We start from the raw sequence: 25,271 nt of genomic DNA, 5'->3' as shown, positions 1-25,271 counted from the left end.
TTTACAAATGTGCGTGGGAAATTACTATGAATGACACTATAGACAAAACAGTCAATCTATTTGTTAGTTTCACAAACTGATGAAACACAATTGGACTGCAGTTAGCATGTTTGCATTTTATAAAATAGAATGCCAAAATACTCCTTTCAGAATCTTGTTTGTGTACACTGTACAGTTTTAAATTTGTGTAGACTATGTTTACTTATTTTCACTGGGTGTCTTACATCATACTATGTTGTTCAATGTCTGCACTTTACAAACATTGCTGCTGTATGTACAAGAATTGCCACGTGGGATCAATACAATTTAACTTGTCTTAAAAATGTCAAGGGTCATCTTTGACATGTTGTTTGCAGTATATGACCCTTTGTTATAATCAATAAACAAAACCAAAATACATATTCTGTTGCAAATTAAAACATCGTTTATTCAGTTTTGTGCAGTAGTAGGTTAATGACAGGTTAATTAATGTCATATCTACATCCATCCATTTTCCAAACCGCTTATCCTATTGGGTCGTGGGGGGTCCGGAGCCTATCCCGGAAGCAATGGGCACGAGGCAGGGAACAACCCAGGATGGGGGGCCAGCCCATCGCAGGGCACACTCACACACCAGTCACTCACACATGCACACCTATGGGCAATTCAGCGATGCCAATTAGCCTCAGCATGTTTTTGGACTGTGGGGGGAAACCGGAGTACCCGGAGGAAACCCCACGACAACACGGGGAGAACATGCAAACTCCACACACATGTGACCCAGGCGGAAACTCGAACCCGGGTCCCAGAGGTGTGAGGCAGCAGTGCTAACCACTGCACCACCATGCCGCCCCTGTCATATCTACATATATTTCTTAATACCAGGAATCCATTATGAACCAGTACTTTGTGAAGAGGGGCGAGTACCCCGACTGCATGAGCATGGGCATGAGTGACTGGTTCAGATCCTGCCGCATGATCCCCATGGTAAAGTATTTAACACAGTTACTGTTACATATTATCCTGTGCATAACAGATTGAGAATGAATCACTTTCTGCAAATTGCAGTGAACTGAATTCTGTTTCTATGTTCTTCAAACAGTACAGAGGATCGTACAGGATGAGGATCTATGACAGGGAGAACTTTGGTGGTCAGATGATGGAGATGATGGATGACTGTGACTCCTTCATGGATCGTTACCGCTGGTCCAACTGCATGTCCTGCCACGTGATGGATGGCCACTGGCTCATGTATGAGCAGCCCCACTACAGAGGCAGGATGAGGTACTTCTGGCCTGGGGAGTACAGGAACTTCGGTGGCATGAGGTTCATGTCCATGAGGCGCATTATGGATTCCTGGTATTAAGACATTGAATTAATGTGAAATTCAGTTTGTAATATGATTCAAAAACAACTTATTAAATAGCATATATGACACAGTCCTAATTGTGACCCTGACTGGCTATGTCTGCTTCCATCAACCTTTCCATTACTACCATAGTCATGACGTTTCCGCCTAAGACAGTTGAGAGATGAGGAATGAAATGGCTCTTTATTGGTCCTCAGAAGGAAATTAGAATTCACTGTTACCAGCAGGGGCAGATTACCTTGTCTAGGGTGACACCGTCATGACGTCTTCGGTATTGAGTTATATTTCTCCTAAGGCAGTATGGGGCCCTAATGTTTGCTGGGGGCCAAGGATATAACTTAGAACAGCCTATGCCGTAATCTGCCTGTGGTTATCAATGTTTATATCAGTAGCATGTTTTATAACAGGTAAAGCAGTGCCTCACCAAAAAAAGTGAATATATTACATAAAATATCTTTTTAATGCTAATGTGTCTTCACAACAACTATTTACATCCATCCATCCATTTTCCAAACCGCTTATCCTACTGGGTCACGGGGGGTCCGGAGCCTATCCTGGAAGCAACTGGCACGAGGCAGGGAACAACCCAGGACGGGGGGCCAGCCCATCACAGGGCACACTCACACACCATTCACTCACACATGCACACCTACGGGCAATTTAGCAAGTCCAATTAGCCTCATCATGTCTTTGGGCTGTGGGGGGAAACCGGAGTACCCGGAGGAAACCCCACGACGACATGGGGAGAACATACAAACTCCACACACATGTGACTCAGGCGGAGACTCGAACCTGGGACCCAGAGGTGTGAGGTAACAGTGCTAAATACTGCACCACCATGCCGCCCCCAACTATTTGCATATTAAACCAAAAAATGTGGAGGATCAAAAAATACCTGACAAAGTATTGTGCAAAAGAGCACCACACTTAGGTTCACAAAAGGAACTTCAGTGAAGCAAAACATTTTTTGACTCACTCAGGTAATAGACTTTAATACATATCTCATCATCTTCTATTTAGTAGTTGACAGGATAGTTTTTAAATCCAGCCAGTGAAGCAATGCCTCTCCAAGTCTCTTCAGTTATGCACATTGTTGCGTGTTCTCAGCACAAAGATGATAGACAAACATTTAACTATCTACAATCATGAATTTAGCCATCCTTCAAAATAAACTCACTTGTTTGCTAGTAATCCTTGATGCTTTGTGGACAAGGCATTGCTCTCCTGTAAGTCAAGGAGCCAAGACATCTACTTAAAAATTATTATTTCTTGTTGAGTGTAGCTAATCGCCTGTATATACTGTAAATACGAATTTTATTTTTTGTTCCAATTTTATTATTGTACAAAAAGAACCTGTCAGTGCCATCATGCAATTAAGTCTTTTGGAGTTTGTGAGAATTAGAGTTGTCACTGTAACACTCACACTTAAACACTCGGGGCAATTCACCAAGATCTGTTTATTAGTAGAAGTCAAGTTGTGGTCCAAGGGGTAGGCAAGGTAAAAACCAGAGATCAGTCTGTACCAAGCAGCAAAACAAAGATCGTGATCCAAAAGAGTCATTGATGAGTTGGGAGCAGGAAGTTTAGGAAGCCAGAAGATCAATCCAGACACACGGATGGGAGACATGGGGAAGATCCACGAGGGAGGAACAAGGTTACGTCAGACAGAACTGGGAAGGCTCGGGAAGTGGAGGCAGGGAATGTCAGGTGGTACGGAGCTGAAACAAGGACAAAGGGCTGGAACGCTCAGCAATTACATAATCACAAATACCTCGCACTGAGTGATTTCAGCCTGAGGTTTAAGTAGCGGAGTGGGCATTCAGTTGGTTGTCCAGAGCTGTGTTGATTGATGCTCTGCTTGTAGGTGTGACAGTCACCGTGTAACAATGCATTATGTAATAACATGAAGGATTTTGAAAAGGTTTATTTAATGCAATTTAATTCTTGGGTTGACAAGACCTGGCATTTATGGGCCTCAATGAGAGTGAAAACTGACTACAAAAGATAGATTTGCTTTACCATTATGAGGATGTTTCAACTTTTTGTTGGTGGTAACTCAAACTTATGCACTCCCCATTCAAATATCATAGTGTTGACAGTGTTGGGGGAATAAATCTTCCTCTGCTGTGGTTCTAGATCAGGGCTCTCCAAATATGGTTCTGGGGTTTATAGGTTTCCCAGCTGAAACACATCTTAATCAGCTAAATAGCAAATGTAGCAGGATTGTGGAGCCATGGTGTAGAACCTACAAAAAAATCTTGTCTCTTACAGGTATCTTGAGCATGATCATGAAAATAATAGTAATGATAGTAATATTCTTATTATGCATCCAAGTGCTTGGAGCTTCTTAAGACCTACATCCCTTCTCAGCCTCCACGTCAACAAGCCACCACCTCTTGGAGCTTCTTAAGACCTACATCTCATCTCAGCCTTCACGTCAACAAGCCACCACCGCTTGGAGCTTCTTAAGACGTACATCCCATCTCAGCCTCCACGTCAACAACCCACCACAGCTTGGAGCTTCTTAAGACCTACATCCCATCTCAGCCTCCACGTCAACAAGCCACCACCGCTTGGAGCTTCTTAAGACCTACATCCCATCTCAGCCTTCACGTCAACAAGCCACCACTGCTTGGAGCTTCTTAAGACCTACATCCCTTCTCAACCTCCACGTCAACAAGCCACCACCTCTTGGAGCTTCTTAAGACCTACATCCCATCTCAGGCTCCACGTCAACAAGCCCCCACATCTTGGAGCGTCTTAAGACCTACATCCCATCTCAGCCTCCACGTCAACAAGCCACCACCGCTTGGAGCTTCTTAAGACCTACATCCCATCTCAGCCTTCACGTCAACAAGCCACCACCGCTTGGAGCTTCTTAAGACCTACATCCCATCTCAGCCTTCACGTCAACAAGCCACCACAGCTTGGAGCCTCTTAAGACCTACATCCCTTCTCAGCCTCCACGTCAACAAGCTACCACCCCTTGGAGCGTCTTAAGACCTACATCCCATCTCAGCCTCCACGTCAACAAGCCACCACATCTTGGAGCTTCTTAAGACCTACATCCCTTCTCAGCTTCCACGTCAACAAGCCACCACCTCTTGGAGCTTCTTAAGACCTACATCCCATCTCAGGCTCCACGTCAACAAGCCACCACTGCTTGGAGCTTCTTAAGACCTACATTCCATCTCAGCCTCCACGTCAAAAAGCCACCACCTCTTGGAGATTCTTCTAACTTGTGAGAATTGTCTCTCCAGATGATTCTCACGTGTGGACCACATCCGGTCATCAAATTCCTTCTCCACCGCAAGACCTATATTTTCCCAGAATTCCACTATCAATCTGATGTTTCTCTGTGTTCTCTGAATGTTATTAATGTAGGACTTCTAGCCATTGAATTGTCTTTTTAGATTCTTGCTTTTGTGACAAGTGGAGGAGGCGGAATCAGAAGAATAGATGAACCCATTGGACTATGGCACCCTGGGAACTCCGACCCGAGGACCTACCCACCATTAGCTTAACCTGCCAGGACATCAGTTCAGTTACCAAGAGAAAGGCAGACTTGTGTCTCCAAGTACCAAAATACAGATTATTAACACAATATGGTGGTCTAAATACAGCCAACAATTATACAAATATAAAAGACAATTAGCCCTGCAAACATTTCCCCCAGGTACCAGTAACATTAACCTTATCTTGTATCCCAGACCACAAATTCCTAAAGCATTTAAGGTCAGCGGTATACCTTAGCTAATCTTACCAAGAGCTTATGGAGACCTTGCCTGTCTGGGTTACTCTGGAGGAAGCAGATGTCATTAACCTTTCTAGCACTAATCTGAGGTAGTTAATGAGGTTTTCACCTACATGTGCTACTTTGTTTCCAAGCATTTAACTGCAATGATTACTGCCTTTCCTCTGCCAAGTCAAAAAACACAATGGTTTGGTTTGTAAAACCTGTAGTTTGATTTGGCAAAATCAGCCTGGAAGTACAGCAAATGAAAGAGGTTTTCATCTCATTTGTACACTTCATTTTTTTAAATGTGTCTACAGTATTATTAAAAGCTTAACAGAACTGGTTCTTTCTAAATCCGTATTTCCATTACCTACAGGCAAAAGAGTATTGTACTGTGTTCTTCAAACTATTTTTATTGGTTTCGTTATGATTTGCAAATGTGCGTGGGAAATTACTATGAATGACACTATAGACAAAACAGTCAATCTATTTGTTAGTTTCACAAACTGATGAAACACAATTGGACTGCAGTTAGCATGTTTGCATTTTATAAAATAGAATGCCAAAATACTCCTTTCAGAATCTTGTTTGTGTACACTGTACAGTTTTAAATTTGTGTAGACCCTGTTTACTTATTTTCACTGTGTCTTACATCATGCTATGTTGTTAAATGTCTGCACTTTACAAACATTGCTGCTGTATGTACAAGAATTGTCACGTGGGATCAATAAAATTTAACTTATCTTAAAAAGGTCAAGGGTCATCTTTGACATGTTGTTTGCAGTATATGACCCTTTGTTATAATCAATAAAAAAAACCAAAATACATATTCTGTTGCAAATTAAAACATCGTTTATTCAGTTTTGTGCAGTAGTAGGTTAATGACAGGTTAATTAATGTCATATCTACATATATTTCTTAATACCAGGAATCCATGATGCGCCTCATGGACATGAACCTCATGCCACCGAAGTTCCTATACTCCCCAGGCCAGAAGTACCTCATCCTGCCCCTGTAGTGGGGCTGCTCATACATGAGCCAGTGGCCGTCCATCACATGGCAGGACATGCAGTTGGACCAGCGGTAACGATCCATGAAGGAGTCACAGTCATCCATCATCTCCATCATCTGACCACCAAAGTTCTCCCTGTCATAGATCCTCATCCTGTACGATCCTCTGTACTGTTTGAAGAACATAGAAACAGAATTCAGTTCACTGCCATTTGCAGAAAGTGATTCATTCTCAATCTGTTATGCACAGGATAATATGTAACAGTAACAGTGTTAAATACTTTACCATGGGGATCATGCGGCAGGATCTGAACCAGTCACTCATGCCCATGCTCATGCAGTCGGGGTACTCGCCCCTCTTCACAAAGTACTGGTTCCCCATGTAGTTAGAACGGTCATAGAGCATGAAGCAGCCGCTATGCACTCTGCAGGAGTAACAGTGGCTCAAGTAGGAACTGAGGTCACCGCAGTCGCTGCTGCACTCATAGGAGCGACCCCCAAAGTTCCTGTCCTCGTAGAAGGTGATCTGGAAGGAATTCATGAATTCTTTTAACATCCAAAATTCAATAAATTAATTATGAAGCTTAAAATCCATCCATCCATCCATTTTCTATACCTGCTCCTCTTATGCGGGGTCTTGGGAGTATAAACCAAATTTATTTTACATTAATACAGCAAAGTATAAGCTCCAAAATGCATTCAGCATTATTATGTAAAACATTTTTTAAAAGTATAGCATAGATATGAGGCACTGAAACAGGGGTTTCGTATCTGATGACACACTTACCCTGCTCATTGTTGATCGGTGTCTCTCAGTCTCCTGCTGCCACTCGCCACCTCCTGAGATTTATACCTGTCCGACTCCAAGAATCACTCACTCCAGTGTGAAAACTTCTGCCGTGGCAGCAGTTCTGTGCAGTTTTGGGTTTGATTGTTTTCTTTAGCTGAAACACATGCATTTCTCTCTGGTGAATTCAATGAGCATTTTTTCTTTTTACATTATCATTGTACTCACACACTACAGCTCATGTGTTTCTGCCATGTATGTAAAGCAGACAGTCTAGGCGTCAGCTCGACAGCTACACACATTGTCACATGGTAACCTTTGCTATTCACTGTTGCAAAATGGGCTTTGGTTTCATTGTGCTGGGTCAGGACTTTCCATTATGAGGTTACAGGCTTTGGAAGAGGACAGGTATAAAAGTGGCAGAAGCTGAAGTATGAGGAGAGCAGCGTGAGTTTAGCTATCACCATGAGCAGGGTAAGGAATGTTTTACACAGTATATGAACAATGTTCAACACATTTAAGCTAAATTAGCTGTTTTGAAACCACAACGTATTTTTGGAGCTTGCATTTTGCTAAGCAGGTGTACAAATCATGCAGTAGCTACTTTATGGCCAGAAATATCTTTAAACAAGACGGTATTTGAAAATTTAGGTTTTTTAAATAAGGTGCTGATATTGATTAATTCCTTTCAGATCACCTTCTACGAGGACAGGAAATTTGGGGGTCGCTCCTATGAGTGCAGCAGCGACTGCGGTGACCTCAGTTCCTACTTGAGCCACTGTTACTCCTGCAGAGTGCATAGCGGCTGCTTCATGCTCTATGACCGTTCTAACTACATGGGGAACCAGTACTTTGTGAAGAGGGGCGAGTACCCCGACTGCATGAGCATGGGCATGAGTGACTGGTTCAGATCCTGCCGCATGATCCCCATGGTAAAGTATTTAACACTGTTACTGTTACATATTATCCTGTGCATAACAGATTGAGAATGAATCACTTTCTGCAAATGGCAGTGAACTGAATTCTGTTTCTATGTTCTTCAAACAGTACAGAGGATCGTACAGGATGAGGATCTATGACAGGGAGAACTTTGGCGGTCAGATGATGGAGATGATGGATGACTGTGACTCCTTCATGGATCATTACCGCTGGTCCAACTGCATGTCCTGCCACGTGATGGACGGCCACTGGCTCATGTATGAGCAGCCCCACTACAGGGGCAGGATGAGGTACTTCTGGCCTGGGGAGTACAGGAACTTCGGTGGCATGAGGTTCATGTCCATGAGGCGCATCATGGATTCCTGGTATTAAAACGAAGTTATGAGAATTACCAATTGAAGACAGTGGTATAGGAAGACAAAAGGCAATAAAAATATCAATACAATATGATTCTGCAGACTTTTCGTGTTCTCATTGTAGTTTACAAGCTATGACAAAAATGCTACTGAGGGAATCGAGTTTGTTTCAGTAACCTGATGTTGAGGTTTTTATTCATAATGATATTTATGTCCCCCACAATATACAGTGGATATAAAATGTACTCACCCCCTATTAAAATGCCAGGTTTTTGTGATGTAAAATAATGATACTATCATTTCAAAACTTTTCCCACCTTTAATGTGACCTATAACCTGTACATTGTGGCCACTGTCCTCCAATGAATTTCATGTCAAAGCCAAGAAACAGGATATGTGGTCATATCTCAGCAACACTTTAATGTATAGTATCTAAACCAAATTTGGTAGAAAAACTTTGGATCCCATTTTCAGGAAGGCCAACAAGAAAATTGTGTCATTTAAGCACTAAGGGCCACAGAAATGCATTTTGGTTAAGAATTGTTGCTGGGTTTGCCAAAGAAAAATATTTTTTATGTCGTCTAATATCATGGGAGGTACCAAGGCTGAAGAATAGCAAATTGTCAAGATATCCTAATGTTAGTGGTCGCCATATTGGGTCATATTGAAAGGTGTAACATTTTACACTGGCCACTAGTTTTGTCCAGTCTTCATCAAGTTTAGCAAAGATGATATTCAGACTAATCCTCAAAAAGGCTATCAGAGGGATCTTTGATTTTTCAAACCATTTGTCTGTCATTGACATAAATTTGGCGCTGAAGCCGTCGAACTGGATGTGTCACCATATCTCTGCAATGCTTTGATATTTTCACAGCAATCTTGGCATTTGGACTCACAGCCACTTACTGAGGATGCATACAAAATTCTGTGTCATTTGGCTACTGGAGGGGGTGCTGCAATAAGCTGAAAATCATGTTTTTTTAGTATATTTTGATGTATTCGCCTTATAAAAGTGGCTGTTATGTCTGGAGATTGTGAGCATCTGTCTCTACCGGTCCTCTCATGTCCCTGATTTGCCAGCAGATGTCGCTGGCCATCCCATATGTTCCTAATGATTCCCTGCCTTGTGCCTCAATTACTCACATCTGTCTCTCATTTGTAGAACATTTCTTGTGTAAATAGGTGCCGGCCCATGCCCTGTTATCTCGTTAGTCATTATTAGTGTTTGTTACTGAACCCTATATTCATAGTAATAATAATACAAATAGAAATGATGATAATAATAATTACTACAACACTAGACACAGGAAGGGATAACCATGAACACGGATTCAATAACAAAGACCTATCCTGAAAATACAAAAACATAACAACAAGGGGAAACAAGACTAATAATGAAACACTCCAATATAGCCTTAACCGATGACAGTAGGGAATCATGGTTATTCAGCCATATGCTTAGCCCATTCATCCACAATGTAGGCCAGGAAGCAGAGAAACACACTAGGAACTGTCAAAAGTGCTGAATACAGAAATACTGGGCTGGCCAGAGACACCTGCTTGCCAAACAGGGAAACAACAGACAAAATGGGACAAGACTGGAACTGATCCTGTCCTGTGCTGCTCATCCGAGCCTCTCATGTGCCACACCCCCTCATCTACCTCGTGTGGAATCCCCGTGTTACCAGCTGTTTCTCCTTGTGGTTCCTTAATCTGATCTATTTAAGTCTATGTTAGAATATGCTTCCCGAATCCGGTCATTGACATCAGTCGTTGTGTATGTATTTCAACGTGTGACTTTGATTAAACCCCGAGTTCTCCCAACACTTTGAGTCCTGCCTATGCTTCCCTGCGGTCCGTGCCCCGACGGTGACTCGTGACACAATGACCGGACTCCAGAAAAGGACACCTCCCCTCATTGAGGAGGAGTACCTCGCCTTGGTGGGTGAGGTTATTTATTGGCTCGGCCAGTCAGAGGTAAAAGTGGACCCTGCAGCTCGAGCCAGCTCAAGTCCTACCTTTGCTTCACCAGTCAGTGTCCTGACGGTGACTCATGACAGATTCTGACACAATAAGTGCATGATAGAGAGCTTCTCTAAATGGCTAGTGTAAGATCTTGTTGCTATCCACTGAAAAACATGTATCTCCAAAACTCCATTATTTCAGGAGCATAAAGACCACATTTTCCCAGAAACTACTTTACAAACTAAACCTAACACAACAAAATGAGAGACCCCCAAATAAAAGACTTAACACAGCTGTCAGTAAACAGTTAAATGTTTTAAATGGACATCTGTGGATTTTTGTCAGTGTCAACAATATACAAACTAACTTTGCTGTATATTCATAATTAAAGATGTCATTTAGCGAGCAATCAATGTTAAGATGTTAAAATTGGCAAATATACGAATATAAAGACTCATTAAATTTATGGCTTCATAAAATATCTTTTCATTGGTTCATGTCAAATGATACCAGTAGACAGAAAAAATGTGCATATTCCTTTTATAGTAAAAAGTCACAAGCAAGATTACTGAACGAACAAATGCACCAATTTTGTTTGTTACTGGTGATGTACTGTGTACTGACAGAAATTCGGTCAAGTTCTTTGTTCAGTATTCCCCATAGATTTTTTGTACAAAGGATACAATGCAGGCATGTACCTTTCTGCAACTGTACACAGTGCCATTTAATGCTCACACAGTAACACAAATGGGCTTCTGTGTCCTGTTGCTGGATCAGGGATTTAGACAATAGGGCCATAGATTCAGGACAGATATAAAAGCAGCCAGAGAACGAGTGTCCAGCAGATCTAACGGAGGACAAACATCAGTGAGATCATGAGCAGGGTAAGTGACTAAAATATGCATGTGTGCCAACTGTCCAAGCTGAACTAAAACTTTATATCTGCTGTAATCTTCAGGTTTCAGAATGAATATTTCTAAGCTATAAGTCAGTAGTACACCTCAGAAAGAAGTTTGCTCGCACAGATTAACTCTTGATTCCAAGTTTATGAAAAGTTGCAACAATCTGATTTCAGATCACCTTCTACGAGGACAGGAACTTTGGGGGTCGCTCCTATGAGTGCAGCAGCGACTGCGGTGACCTCAGTTCCTACTTGAGCCACTGTTACTCCTGCAGAGTGCATAGCGGCTGCTTCATGCTCTATGACCGTTCTAACTACATGGGGAACCAGTACTTTGTGAAGAGGGGCGAGTACCCCGACTGCATGAGCATGGGCATGAGTGACTGGTTCAGATCCTGCCGCATGATCCCCATGGTAAAGTATTTAACACTGTTACTGTTACATATTATCCTGTGCATAACAGATTGAGAATGAATCACTTTCTGCAAATTGCAGTGAACTGAATTCTGTTTCTATGTTCTTAAAACAGTACAGAGGATCGTACAGGATGAGGATCTATGACAGGGAGAACTTTGGCGGTCAGATGATGGAGATGATGGATGACTGTGACTCCTTCATGGATCGTTACCGCTGGTCCAACTGCATGTCCTGCCACGTGATGGACGGCCACTGGCTCATGTATGAGCAGCCCCACTACAGGGGCAGGATGAGGTACTTCTGGCCTGGGGAGTACAGGAACTTCGGTGGCATGAGGTTCATGTCCATGAGGCGCATCATGGATTCCTGGTATTAAGACATTGAATTAATGTGAAATTCAGTTTGTAATATGATTAAAAAACTACTTATTAAATAGCATATATGACACAGTCCTAATTGTGACCCTGACTGGCTATGTCTGCTTCCATCAACCTTTCCATTACTACCATAGTCATGACGTTTCCGCCTAAGACAGTTGAGAGATGAGGAATGAAATGGCTCGTCATTGGTCCTCAGAAGGAAATTAGAATTCACTGTTACCAGCAGGGCCAGATTACCTTGTCTAGGGTGACACCGTCATGACGTCTTCGGTATTGAGTTATATTTCTCCTAAGGCAGTATGGGGCCCTAATGTTTGCTGGGGGCCAAGGATATAACTTAGAACAGCCTATGCCGTAATCTGCCTGTGGTTATCAATGTTTATATCAGTAGCATGTTTTATAACAGGTAAAGCAGTGCCTCACCAAAAAAAGTAAATATCCATCCATCCATCCATTTTCCAAACCGCTTATCCTACTGGGTCACGGGGGGTCCGAAGCCTATCCTGAAAGCAATTGGCACGAGGCAGGGAACAACGCAGGACAGGGGGCCAGCCCATCACAGGGCACACTCACACACCATTCACTCACACATGCAACATTTGCAACAAAACATTTTTTGACTCACTCAAGTAATAAACTTTAATACATATCTCATCATCTTCTATTTAGTAGTTGACAGGATAGTTTTTAAACCCAGCCAGTGAAGCAATGCCTCTCCAAGTCTGTTCAGTTATGCACATTCTTGCGTGTTCTCAGCACAAAGATGATAGACAAACATTTAACTATCTACAATCATGAATTTAGCCATCCTTCAAAATAAACTCACTTGTTTGCTAGTATTCCTTGATGGTTTGTGGACAAGGCATTGCTCTCCTGTAAGTCAAGGAGCCAAGACATCTACTTAAAAAATATAATTTCTTGTTGAGTGTAGCTAATCGCCTGTATATACTGTAAATACGAATTTTTTTTTTTGTTCCAATTTTATTATTGTACAAAAAGAACCTGTCAGTGCCATCATGCAATTAAGTCTTTTGGAGTTTGTGAGAATTAGAGTTGTCACTGTAACACTCACACTTAAACACTCGGGGCAATTCACCAAGATCTGTTTATTAGTAGAAGTCAAGTTGTGGTCCAAGGGGTAGGCAAGGTCAAAACCAGAGATCAGTCTGTGCCAAGCAGCAAAACAAAGATCGTGACCCAGAAGAGTCATTGATGAGTTGGGAGCAGGAAGCTTAGGAAGCCAGAAGATCAATCCAGACACACGGATGGGAGACATGGGGAAGATCCACGAGGGAGGAACAAGGTTAGGTCAGACAGAACTGGGAACGCTCGGGAAGTGGAGGCAGGGAATGTCAGGTGGTACGGAGCTGAAACAAAGACAAAGGGATGGAACGCTCAGCAATTACATAATCACAAATACCTCGCACTGAGTGATTTCAGCCTGAGGTTTAAGTAGCGGAGTGGGCATTCAGTTGGTTGTCCAGAGCTGTGTTGATTGATGCTCTGCTTGTAGGTGTGACAGTCACCGTGTAACAATGCATTATGTAATAACATGAAGGGTTTTCAAAAGGTTTATTTAATGCAATTTAATTCTTGGGTTGACAAGACCTGGCATTTATGGGCCTCAATGAGAGTGAAAACTGATGACAAAAGATAGATTTGCTTTACCATTATGAGGATGTTTCAGCTTTTTGTTGGTTGTAACTCAAACTTATGCACTCCCCATTCAAATGTCATAGTGTTGACAGTGTTGGGGGAATAAATCTTCCTCTGCTGTGGTTCTAGATCAGGGCTCTCCAAATATGGTTCTGGGGGACCAGAATCCAACACAGTTTATAGGTTTCCCAGCTGAAACACATCTTAATCAGCTAAATAGCAAATGTAGCAGGATTGTGGAACCCTGGTGTAGAACCTACAAAAAAATCTTGTCTCTTACAGGTATCTTGAGCATGATCATGAAAATAATAGTAATGATAGTAATGTTCTTATTATGCATACAAGTTCTTGGAGATTCTTAAGACCTACATCCCATCTCAGCCTCCATGTCAACAAGCCACCACCGCTTGGAGCTTCTTAAGACCTACATCCCATCTCAGCCTCCACGTGAACAAGCCACCACCACTTGGAGCTTCTTAAGACCTACATCCCATCTCAGCCTCCACCTCAACAAGCCACCACTGCTTGGAGCTTCTTAAGACCTACATTCCATCTCAGCCTCCACGTCAACAAGCCACCACCTCTTGGAGATTCTTCTGCCTTGTGAGAAGTGTCTCTCCAGATGATTCTCACGTGTGGACCACATCCAGTCATCGAATTCCTTGTCCACCGCAAGACCTATATTTTCCTAGAATTCCACTACCAATCTGATGTTTCTCTGTGTTCTCTGATTGTTATTAATGTGGCACTTCTAGCCATTGAATTGTCTTTTTAGATTCTTGCTTTTGCGACAAGTGGAGGAGGCGGGGTCAGAAGAATAGATGACCCCATTTAACTATGGCACCCTGGGAACTCCCACCCGAGGACCTACCCACCATTAGCTTAACCTGCCAGGGCATCAGTTCAGTTACCAAGAGAAAGGCAGACTTGTGTCTCCAAGTACCAAAATACAATTTATTAACACAATATGGTGGTCTAAATACAGCCAACAATTATACAAATATAAAAGACAATTAGCCCTGCAAACATTTCCCCCAGGTACCAGTAACATTAACCTTATCTTGTATCCCAGACCACAAATTCCTAAAGCATTTAAGGTCAGCGGTATACCTTAGCTAATCTTACCAAGAGCCTATGGAGACCTTGCCTGTCTGGGTTACTCTGGAGGAAGCAGATGTCATTAACCTTTCTAGCACTAATCTGAGGTAGTTAATGAGGTTTTCACCTACATGTGCTACTATGATTCCAAGCATTTAACTGCAATGATTACTGCCTTTCCTCTGCCAAGTCAAAAGACACAATGGTTTGGTTTGTAAAACCTGTAGTATTTGCAGTCTTAGTCTTGATTTGGCAAAAGCAGCCTAGAAGTACAGCAAATGAAAGAGGTTTTCATCTCATTTGTACACTTCATTTTTTTAAATGTGTCTACAGTATTATTAAAACCTTAACAGAACTGGTTTTTTCTAAATCCGTATTTCCTTTACCTACAGGCAAAAGAGTATTGTACTGTGTTCTTCAAACTATTTTTATTGGTTTCGTTATGATTTACAAATGTGCGTGGGAAATTACTATGAATGACACTACAAACAAAACAGTCAATCATATTTGTTAGTTTCACAAACTGATGAAACACAATTGGACTGCAGTTAGCATGTTTGCATTTTATAAAATAGAATGCCAAAATACTACTTTCAGAATCTTGTTTGTGTTCACTGTACATTTTTAAATTTGTGTAGACCATGTTTACTTATTTTCACTGTGTGTCTTACATCATGCTATGTTGTTCAATGTCTGCACTTTACAAACATTGCTGCTGTATGTACAAGAAATGCCACGTGGGATCAATAAAATGTATCTTATAAAGGTCAAGGGTCATGTTTGACAAGTTGTTTGCAGTATATGACCCTTTGTTATAATCAATAAACAAAACCAAAATACATATTCTGTTGCAAATTAAAACATCATTTATTCAATTTTGTGCATTAGTAGGTTAATGACAGGTTAATTAATGTCATATCTACATATATTTCTTAATACCAGGAATCCATGATGCGCCTCATGGACATGAACCTCATGCCATCGAAGTTCCTGTACTCCCCAGGCCAGAAGTACCTCATCCTGCCCCTGTAGTGGGGCTGCTCATACATGAGCCAGTGGCCGTCCATCACGTGGCAGGACATGCAGTTGGACCAGCGGTAACGATCCATAAAGGAGTCACAGTCATCCATCATCTCCATCATCTGACCGCCAAAGTTCTCCCTGTCATAGATCCTCATCCTGTACGATCCTCTGTACTGTTTGAAGAACATAGAAACAGAATTCAGTTCACTGCAATTTGCAGAAAGTGATTCATTATCAATCTGTTATGCACAGGATAATATGTAACAGTAACAGTGTTAAATACTTTACCATGGGGATCATGCGGCAGGATCTGAACCAGTCACTCATGCCCATGCTCCTGCAGTCGGGGTACTCGCCCCTCTTCACAAAGTACTGGTTCCCCATGTAGTTACAACGGTCATAGAGCATGAAGCAGCCGCTATGCACTCTGCAGGAGTAACAGTGGCTCAAGTAGGAACTGAGGTCACCGCAGTCGCTGCTGCACTCATAGGAGCGACCGCCAAAGTTCCTGTCCTCGTAGAAGGTGATCTGGAAGGAATTCATGAATTCTTTTAACATCCAAAATTCAATAAAATAAAAATGAAGCTTGAAATCCATCCATTTAAAATAACTTTTAGAGATGTTCATAGTGCACTTTCCAAATTAATTTTAAATTAGTACAGTAAAGTATAAACTGCAAAATACATTCATTATTATTATGAACAGCATTTTTAAATAGTATAGCATGAATATGAGAACGTGCATATCAAAATCAGGCACTGAAACAGGGGTTTCGTATCTGATGACACACTTACCCTGCTCATTGTTGATCGGTGTCTCTCAGTCTCCTGCTGCCACTCGCCACCTCCTGAGATTTATACCTGTCCGACTCCAAGAATCACTCACTCCAGTGTGAAAACTGCTGCCGTGGCAGCAGTTCTGTGCAGTTTTGGATTTGATTGTTTTCTTTAACTGAAACACATGCATTTCTCTCTGGTGAATTCAATGAGCATTTTCTCTTTTTACATTATCATTGTACTCACACACTACAGCTCATGTGTTTCTGCCATGTATGTAAAGCCGACAGTGTAGGCGTCAGCTCGACAGCTACACACATTGTCACATGGTAACCTTTGCTATTCACTGGTGCAAAATGGGCTTTGGTTTCATTGTGCTGGGTCAGGACTTCCCATTATGAGGTTACAGGCTTTGGATGAGGACAGGTATAAAAGTGGCAGAAGCTGAAGTATGAGGAGAACAGCGTGAGTTTAGCTATCACCATGAGCAGGGTAAGGAATGTTTTATACAGTATATGAACAATGTTCAACACAATTAAGCTAAATTATCTGTTTTGAAACCACAACGTATTTTTGGAGCTTGCATTTTGCTAAGCAGATTTACAAATCATGCAGTAGTTACTTTATGGCCAGAAATATCTTTAAACAAGACGGTATTTGAAAATTTAGATTTTTTAAATAAGGTGCTGATATTTATGAATTCCTTTCAGATCACCTTCTACGAGGACAGGAACTTTGGGGGTCGCTCCTATGAGTGCAGCAGCGACTGCGGTGACCTCAGTTCCTACTTGAGCCACTGTTACTCCTGCAGAGTGCATAGCGGCTGCTTCATGCTCTATGACCGTTCTAACTACATGGGGAACCAGTACTTTGTGAAGAGGGGCGAGTACCCCGACTGCATGAGCATGGGCATGAGTGACTGGTTCAGATCCTGCCGCATGATCCCCATGGTAAAGTATTTAACACTGTTACTGTTACATATTATCCTGTGCATAACAGATTGAGAATGAATCACTTTCTGCAAATGGCAGTGAACTGAATTCTGTTTCTATGTTCTTCAAACAGTACAGAGGATCGTACAGGATGAGGATCTATGACAGGGAGAACTTTGGCGGTCAGATGATGGAGATGATGGATGACTGTGACTCCTTCATGGCTCATTACCGCTGGTCCAACTGCATGTCCTGCCACGTGATGGACGGCCACTGGCTCATGTATGAGCAGCCCCATTACAGGGGTAGGATGAGGTACTTCTGGCCTGGGGAGTACAGGAACTTCGATGGCATGAGGTTCATGTCCATGAGACGCATCATGGATTCCTGGTATTAAGAAATATATGTAGATATGACATTAATTAACCTATCGTTACCCTAGTACTGCACAAAATTGAATAAATTAAATATTTTAATTTGCAAGAGAATATGTGTTTTGGTTTTGTTTATTGATTATGACATGGCGTGATTTTCTGCAAAGAACATACCGAAGATGACCCTTGACCTTTTTTAAGACAAGATATACTTTATTGATCCCAACTGGAAATTCTTGTGCATACAGCAGCAATGTCTGTAAAATGCAGACAAAAAAACATAGAGTGCAGCGTAGGACAAAGAGTGAAAATAAGTTAACATAATGCAGACAAATTCAGAAATATACACAGTACACAAGCAGAAGATTCTGACAGGAACATTTTGGTGTTTCATTTTATAAAATGCATACAATTGCATTCCAATTGTATTTTATGAGTTTGCTAAACTAACAAATAGATTGATTGGATTGTCTTTAGCTGCATTCACATTAGTTTCCCATACACATTTGCAAATCTTAAATAAAAAGAATAATAAATTAAATCCATCCATTTTCTGAAACTGCTTGTGGTACTTTTATTGTCATGCGTGATGTAGAGCCTATGGCCTCAAGGCAGGTAACAAGCCAAGATGCTGTGCCAGTCCATCACAGAGCAGATTCACACAGCATTCACTCACACCAGCACACCCATGGGCAATCTCATAACTGCAGTCAGCCTCAGCATGTTTTTGGACTGTGGGGGGAAACCGGAGTACCCGGAGGAAACCCTACGACGACATGGGGAGAACATGCAAACTCCACACACATGTGACCCAGGCGGAGACTCGAACCCGGGTCCCAGAGGTGTGAGGTGACAGAGTTAACCACAGAATCACCTTGAAACCCTCATAAATTAAATCATTTAAATCAATTAAATCATTTTGATGAATGCAGTGCAGTACTCCGTTGCTGTCAGGTAATGCAAATACAGATAAGAGAGAACCAATTCAGTTAAACTTTTGATAATAGACAAATTTAAGTGCATCAAAATCATGCGCAAGATCTTCGATGAAGAAAAAAAAATCTTACAAAATAATGTGCAAATTAAATTCGGAATGAAACCCCATGCATTTGCTGTACTTACAGACTACTTATGTCAAATCAAGGCAAAAACTTAGATTCTTCACTCAGTTGACTGTCAAAAGCAAATACTGCAGGTTTTACAAACCAAACCATTGTGTCTTTTGACTTGCCTGAGGAAAGGCAGTAATCATGGCAGCTAAATGCTTGGAAACATAGTAGCACATGTAGGTGAAATCCTCATCAACTACCTCAGATTAGTTCTAGAAAGCTTAATGACATCTGCTTCCTCCAGAGTAACCCAGACAGGCAAGGTCTCCTCAATCTCTTTGTAAGACAAGCCAAGGTTTACATCTGACCTTAAATGCATTAGGAATTTGTGGTCTGTGATACAAGATAAGATAAATGTTATGGGCACCTGGGGGAAATTCTTTATGATTGTTTTACAATGCATTTATATTTATTTTATTTAGTATGGTATGGTACTTCGCACATTAAGTAGTATATCACAAACATATGGTTGTTGAGCAGTTAACTAGACGTAAGTGCAGCTATGATGACCTTCCAGTTAATGCCCAGTTACAAGTGTAAGTAGTATAGGAGCAACAGCAAGAATCTAATGAAATAATTCAGTGATGAGAAGTGCAACAATAAAAACATTCAAAGAACACTGAGAAACATCAGACTAGTAGAGGAATTCTCTGAAAATACGGAGCTTCAGGTGGAGAAGGAATTTGATGACCGGATTTGGTCCACATATGAGAAACATCTGGAGTGACACATCTGGAGTTCTCACATGGCAGAGGAATCTCCAAGCAGTGGTGGCTTGTTGACGTGAAGGCTGAGATGGGATGTAAGTGTTAAGGAGCCTCGTGAAGATGGTTGCCTATCCATTGATGGTCCAATAAGCCAGCACCAAGGAGCTAAACTTGAAGCGAGTGCCTAAAGGGGGACATTGGAGAGAGACAAGGAGGGGTGTAACATGAGAGCATTTAGGCTGATTGAATGCCGCATTTTGAATCAAATAATTATTATTATTAATGATAATAATTAGAAGAATATTACTGTTCATGTTAGCATTAGTACTGTATTACTATTACTATTATTTTTCACTATTATGCCCAAAATAAGAGAGATAAGTGTCTTTTGCAGGATCTAGAAAGGGGCTCCAATTTCGTACCTGGAGGGCCAAAACCCAAAACACTTTGCAGATATCCCTGTTCAGATACGCCTACTGAATTTTATAATTAGCTGATTACGATGTGTTTCAGCAGGGAAACCTACAAACTGTGTTGGCTTCTGGTCCCCCAGGACCGAAACTGGAGAGCCTTGGTGTAGAACCACAGCAGAGGAAGATCTACTCCCCCAACACTGTCAAAACTATCACATTTGATTGTTTTCTCATTTACAGGAAGTGCACAGATTTGCGTGACCACTAATAAAAAGCCAGAACATCATCATAATGGGAACATCCATGTTTTCTGTCGTCAGTTTTCACTCTCATTGTGATCCCTGAATGCCAGCTCTTGTCGACCCAAGAATTAAATTGCATAGATCAGCCTTTTCAGCATCTTCACTTTGTGGTTATGTTTGGCTAAATGGAGACACATACCTGCCTCAATCAACCAATTGTCACTAGGCCACTTTTAATGTTTAGAAATTAGGAAGGCCGCGATGATAAAATTTGCGTGTGTGTGTGTTGGGGGCGGGAGATGAATCACATGGTTGAAAAATATGGGGGAAATTGTGTCCCTTATTGGTTCAAAATGGGACACAGAATTTTAGACGAGATGGGTGACAACTCTGAGTCTCACATTCCCCAAAAATCTTGACTGTATAAATGCAATAACAGGTGCTTTTTGTGCAATAATAAAATTGAAACAAATACTTGATGTTCTTATTTACGGTATATGTATGCAATTAGCTACACCCAACAAGGAGATCATTAACAAATCAAACAACTTTTAAATAAATCTCTTGGCTCCTTAACTTACAGGAGAGCAATGCCTTGTTCACAAACCGAAATGGAATAGTAGCAAATAAGTCAGTTTATCTTGAGTGATGGCTAAATCTGCATTCTGAATGGTTAAGCGTTTTTCAGTCATCTTTGCGTCGAGAATATGCAAGAGTATGTGAAACTGGAAAGACTGGGAGAGGCATTACTTCACTGGCTGGGTTTAAAAACTATTCTGTCAACTACTAAATAGAAGATGATGAGAAATACATTAAAGTCTATTGCATTGGTGAGACCAAAAATGTTTTGCTTCACTGGAGTTTGTGTTATCAACCTAAGGGCGGTGCTGTTTTGCACAATACTTTCTCAGATATTTTTTGAACTGACGCATTTAGTTTATTTAACATGGAAATAGTCATTGTGATGATACATTAACATGAAAAAGCTATGATATGAACATTACTTTTTTTATTTCTTTTTTTTTGTGAGGCACTGCTATAAAACAAACTAAAACATGCTGGTATGAACACTGGTAACCAGGGGTGGATAAATACATAAGCTGTCCTAGGTTATAAAAATGGAACTGTTACTTAATTATTGGCGATACCTGAGTGTCCATGCTGGTGTCAGCCAAGGACCACAGATAAGTTAATCTGCCCCTGCTGGTGACAGAAAATTCTAATTTCCATCTGGGGATCAATGAAGAAGGATTTCCTGTCTCAGCTGTCTTAGGCAGCTAAAACTTCATCACTCGGGTGGCAATAAAAAGCAGACTTGGTCAGTCAGGCTCAGAATTAGAACTGTGTCATATATATATTATTTATTAAGTAGTTCTCAAATCATATTACAAATTAAAATACAGATTGATTCAATGTCTTAATACCAGGAATCCATGATGCGCCTCATGGACATGAACCTCATGCCACCGAAGTTCCTGTACTCCCCAGGCCAGAAGTACCTCATCCTACCCCTGTAATGGGGCTGCTCATACATGAGCCAGTGGCCGTCCATCACATGGCAGGACATGCAGTTGGACCAGCGGTAACGATCCATGAAGGAGTCACAGTCATCCATCATCTCCATCATCTGACCACCAAAGTTCTCCCTGTCATAGATCCTCATCCTGTACGATCCTCTGTACTGTTTTAAGAACATAGAAACAGAATTCAGTTCACTGTATATCTGAGAGCAATATCATCATAAATATATTCAGAATATGAATTCATTTATAGAAAGATATACAGTATCTATACGCTTTCTACAGGTAAAACTTTAACAATAACAGTGTTAAATACTTTACCATGGGGATCATGCGGCAGGATCTGAACCAGTCACTCATGCCCATGCTCATGTAGTCGGGGTACTCGCCCCTCTTCACAAAGTACTGGTTCCCCATGTAGTTAGAACGGTCATAGAGCATGAAGCAGCCGCTATGCACTCTGCAGGAGTAACAGTGGCTCAAGTAGGAACTGAGGTCACCGCAGTCGCTGCTGCACTCATAGGAGCGACCCCCAAAGTTCCTGTCCTCGTAGAAGGTGATCTGGAAGGAATTCATGAATTCTTTTAACATCCAAAATTCAATAAAATAAAAATGAAGCTTGAAATCCATCCATTTAAAATAACTTTTAGAGATGTTCATAGTGCACTTTCCAAATTAATTTAAAATTAGTACAGTAAAGTATAAACTGCAAAATACATTCATTATTATTATGAACAGCATTTTTAAATAGTATAGCATGAATATGAGAACATGCATATCAAAATCAGGCACTGAAACAGGGGTTTCGTATCTGATGACACACTTACCCTGCTCATTGTTGATCGGTGTCTCTCAGTCTCCTGCTGCCACTCGCCACCTCCTGAGATTTATACCTGTCCGACTCCAAGAATCACTCACTCCAGTGTGAAAACTGCTGCCGTGGCAGCAGTTCTGTGCAGTTTTGGGTTTGATTGTTTTCTTTAGCTGAAACACATGCATTTCTCTCTGGTGAATTCAATGAGCATTTTGTCTTTTTACATTATCATTGTACTCACACACTACAGCTCATGTGTTTCTGCCATGTATGTAAAGCAGACAGTCTAGGCATCAGCTCGACAGCTACACACATTGTCACATGGTAACCTTTGCTATTCACTGGTGCAAAATGGGCTTTGGTTTCATTGTGGTGGGTCAGGACTTTCCATTATGAGGTTACAGGCTTTGGATGAGGACAGGTATAAAAGTGGCAGAAGCTGAAGTATGAGGAGAGCAACGTGAGTTTAGCTATCACCATGAGCAGGGTAAGGAATGTTTTATATATAAAAGCTGTTCAGTGGATTTTTACAAAATTTCTTGTTCTTTTTTGTTTTTTTGTTTTTTTGAGAACACAACATATTTAGATGTTTTAATTTGCAACAGAATATGTGTTTTGGTTTTGTTTATCGATTATAACAAAGGGTGATATCCTGCAAACAACATGTCAAAGATAAACTTTAGCCTTGACTTTTTGAAGATAATAGAACATTTATTGATCCCAGGGGGACATTCTTGTGCATTTGAATTTGCTACGCAGGTGTAAAAATCATGTAGTAACTATTTTAATAATTTTCTTTTAAACAAGAATGCCTTTGAAGATTTAGATTTTTTGACTTAGGTTTTGTTTGATTTGTTGAATTCCTTCCAGATCACTTTCTACGAGGACAGGAACTTTGGGGGTCGCTCCTATGAGTGCAGCAGCGATTGCGGTGACCTCAGTTCCTACTTGAGCCACTGTTACTCCTGCAGAGTGCATAGCGGCTGCTTCATGCTCTATGACCGTTCTAACTATATGGGGAACCAGTACTTTGTGAAGAGGGGCGAGTACCCCGACTACATGAGCATGGGCATGAGTGACTGGTTCAGATCCTGCCGCATGATCCCCAGGGTAAAGTATTTAACACAGTTACTGTTACATATTATCCTGTGCATAACAGATTGATAATGAATCACTTTCTGCAAATTGCAGTGAACTGAATTCTGTTTCTATGTTCTTCAAACAGTACAGAGGATCGTACAGGATGAGGATCTATGACAGGGAGAACTTTGGCGGTCAGATGATGGAGATGATGGATGACTGTGACTCCTTCATGGATCGTTACCGCTGGTCCAACTGCATGTCCTGCCACGTGATGGACGGCCACTGGCTCATGTATGAGCAGCCCCACTACAGGGGCAGGATGAGGTACTTCTGGCCTGGGGAGTACAGGAACTTCGGTGGCATGAGGTTCATGTCCATGAGGCGCATCATGGATTCCTGGTATTAAGACATTGAATTAATGCGAAATTCAGTTTGTAATATGGGCCAAAAACTGCTTAATAAATAATATGTAACACAGTCCTAATTCTGACCCTGACTGGCTATGTCTGCCTGCATCAACCTTTTCATTGCTACAGTTTTAACTGTCTAGTTGAGAGAGGAGATGGTTTTTCAGTTATCCCTGGATAGAAATTAGAATTTACTGTCAGCAGCAGGAGCAGACTAACTTATCTTTGGACCTTAGGCTATGAGCAAGAACAGCCTATGCAATAATTTGCCCCCTGCTTACCAGTTTTTATACACGTCCAATGCCAGTTTCTCTGGAAACTTACATAACCCGGTCAATTCTTTTTTTTACTATTAGGCAGAAATTCATTTTCAACTGTAGAGTTTTTAGTTGTACATGTACTTTCTTTAAGACAAACCTAAAAATACCTAAAAGAATACCATCCACAAAAGAAGTTTTAAATGGATAACGCCCTTCACCAGCTATGATCTACCTAACCCAAACTTTTACACTCTCTGTAATTCTTGAGGGAGTAGGTCTTCCTCTGCTGAGGTTCTAGATCCTGACAAAGATATTTCTGTCTCTTCAGCATATTAGCAATAATAATAATAATAATAATAATAATAATAATAATAATAATAATAATAATAATAGGGGTGGCATGATGGTGCAGCTGCCTCACACCTCTGGGACCTGGGTTTGAGTCTCCGCCTGGGATACATGTGTGTGGAGTTTGCATGTTCTCCCCATGTCATCGTGGGGTTTCCTCCGGGTACTCCGGTTTCCCCCCACAGTCCAAAAACATGCAGAGGCTAATTAGAGTTGCTAAATTGCCCGTGTGAGTGAATGGTGTGTAAGTGTGCCCTGCGATGGGCTGGCCCCCCATCCTGGGTAGTTCCCTGCCTCGTGCCCATTGCTTCCGGGATAGGCTCCGGACCCCCCGCAATCCAGTAGGATAAATGGTTTGGAAAGTGGATAATAATAATAATAATAATTAGTAAGGAATTTCCCTGAAGGACCAATAACATTTATCTTATCTTGCATCTCGTAGCTCAAATTCCGTATTTAAAGTCAGTAATAAACCTTGGCTAATCTTACCAAGAGCTTGAGGAGACCTTGCCTGTCTGGGTTACTCAGAGTAAGCAGATGTCTCTGAACTTTCTAGCACTAATATCAGATAATGAGGTTTTCACCTACATGTGTTGCTAAATTTCTGAGCACTTCACTGCCTTGAATACTGCCTTTTCTACGGCAAGTTAACAAACAAAATGATTTGTA

The 25,271-nt window shown here is 41.3% G+C and overlaps 8 protein-coding genes across 10 annotated transcripts; 5 read left to right on the top strand and 3 right to left on the bottom strand.

Annotated features, from left to right (window-relative positions):
* Positions 1 to 873: 873 nt before the first annotated feature.
* On the top strand, positions 874 to 1,345 carry LOC125709558 (gamma-crystallin M2-like). Its single transcript, XM_048978135.1, has 2 exons — positions 874 to 966; positions 1,082 to 1,345. Exons 1-2 carry the CDS (start codon positions 874 to 876, stop codon positions 1,343 to 1,345), a joined length of 357 nt encoding a protein of 118 aa, XP_048834092.1.
* A 4,657-nt stretch (positions 1,346 to 6,002) lies between these two features.
* LOC125709549 (gamma-crystallin M2-like) lies at positions 6,003 to 6,929 on the bottom strand. Of its 2 annotated transcripts, XM_048978126.1 has the most exons (3): positions 6,883 to 6,929; positions 6,382 to 6,621; positions 6,003 to 6,266 (listed from the first exon to the last, which is right to left on the bottom strand). In XM_048978126.1, the coding sequence occupies exons 1-3, from the start codon at positions 6,889 to 6,891 to the stop codon at positions 6,003 to 6,005; spliced, it is 513 nt and encodes a 170-aa protein (XP_048834083.1). In that variant the 5' UTR covers positions 6,892 to 6,929. The 2 variants fall into 2 exon arrangements, with proteins under 2 accessions (XP_048834083.1, XP_048834082.1); XM_048978125.1 differs by lacking the exon at positions 6,883 to 6,929 and having other exon boundaries at positions 6,382 to 6,651.
* A 418-nt stretch (positions 6,930 to 7,347) lies between these two features.
* On the top strand, positions 7,348 to 8,193 carry LOC125710304 (gamma-crystallin M2-like). Its single transcript, XM_048979887.1, has 3 exons — positions 7,348 to 7,356; positions 7,548 to 7,814; positions 7,930 to 8,193. The coding sequence occupies exons 1-3, from the start codon at positions 7,348 to 7,350 to the stop codon at positions 8,191 to 8,193; spliced, it is 540 nt and encodes a 179-aa protein (XP_048835844.1).
* Positions 8,194 to 10,968: 2,775 nt separating this feature from the next.
* LOC125709554 (gamma-crystallin M2-like) lies at positions 10,969 to 15,287 on the top strand. Of its 2 annotated transcripts, XM_048978132.1 has the most exons (4): positions 10,969 to 11,026; positions 11,218 to 11,457; positions 11,573 to 11,754; positions 13,878 to 15,287. In XM_048978132.1, exons 1-4 carry the CDS (start codon positions 11,018 to 11,020, stop codon positions 13,915 to 13,917), a joined length of 471 nt encoding a protein of 156 aa, XP_048834089.1. In that variant the 5' UTR covers positions 10,969 to 11,017; the 3' UTR covers positions 13,918 to 15,287. The 2 variants fall into 2 exon arrangements, with proteins under 2 accessions (XP_048834089.1, XP_048834088.1); XM_048978131.1 differs by lacking the exon at positions 13,878 to 15,287 and having other exon boundaries at positions 11,573 to 11,907.
* A 239-nt stretch (positions 15,288 to 15,526) lies between these two features.
* On the bottom strand, positions 15,527 to 16,175 carry LOC125709551 (gamma-crystallin M2-like). Its single transcript, XM_048978128.1, has 2 exons — positions 15,906 to 16,175; positions 15,527 to 15,790 (listed from the first exon to the last, which is right to left on the bottom strand). The coding sequence occupies exons 1-2, from the start codon at positions 16,173 to 16,175 to the stop codon at positions 15,527 to 15,529; spliced, it is 534 nt and encodes a 177-aa protein (XP_048834085.1).
* Positions 16,176 to 17,088: 913 nt separating this feature from the next.
* LOC125709550 (gamma-crystallin M2-like) lies at positions 17,089 to 17,722 on the top strand. Its single transcript, XM_048978127.1, has 2 exons — positions 17,089 to 17,343; positions 17,459 to 17,722. Exons 1-2 carry the CDS (start codon positions 17,089 to 17,091, stop codon positions 17,720 to 17,722), a joined length of 519 nt encoding a protein of 172 aa, XP_048834084.1.
* Positions 17,723 to 21,587: 3,865 nt separating this feature from the next.
* On the bottom strand, positions 21,588 to 22,281 carry LOC125709553 (gamma-crystallin M2-like). The gene is made up of 2 exons (XM_048978130.1): positions 22,012 to 22,281; positions 21,588 to 21,851 (listed from the first exon to the last, which is right to left on the bottom strand). Exons 1-2 carry the CDS (start codon positions 22,279 to 22,281, stop codon positions 21,588 to 21,590), a joined length of 534 nt encoding a protein of 177 aa, XP_048834087.1.
* Positions 22,072 to 23,993, top strand: LOC125709557 (gamma-crystallin M2-like). Its single transcript, XM_048978134.1, has 3 exons — positions 22,072 to 22,173; positions 23,375 to 23,614; positions 23,730 to 23,993. Exons 1-3 carry the CDS (start codon positions 22,144 to 22,146, stop codon positions 23,991 to 23,993), a joined length of 534 nt encoding a protein of 177 aa, XP_048834091.1. The 5' UTR covers positions 22,072 to 22,143.
* Positions 23,994 to 25,271: the final 1,278 nt, after the last annotated feature.

Source organism: Brienomyrus brachyistius, chromosome 16 (assembly GCF_023856365.1).
Source record: "Brienomyrus brachyistius isolate T26 chromosome 16, BBRACH_0.4, whole genome shotgun sequence".
Taxonomy (NCBI): Eukaryota; Metazoa; Chordata; class Actinopteri; order Osteoglossiformes; family Mormyridae; genus Brienomyrus; species Brienomyrus brachyistius.
Note: the sequence above shows the minus strand (reverse complement) of the source record. Positions and strands in the feature narration are given on the sequence as shown.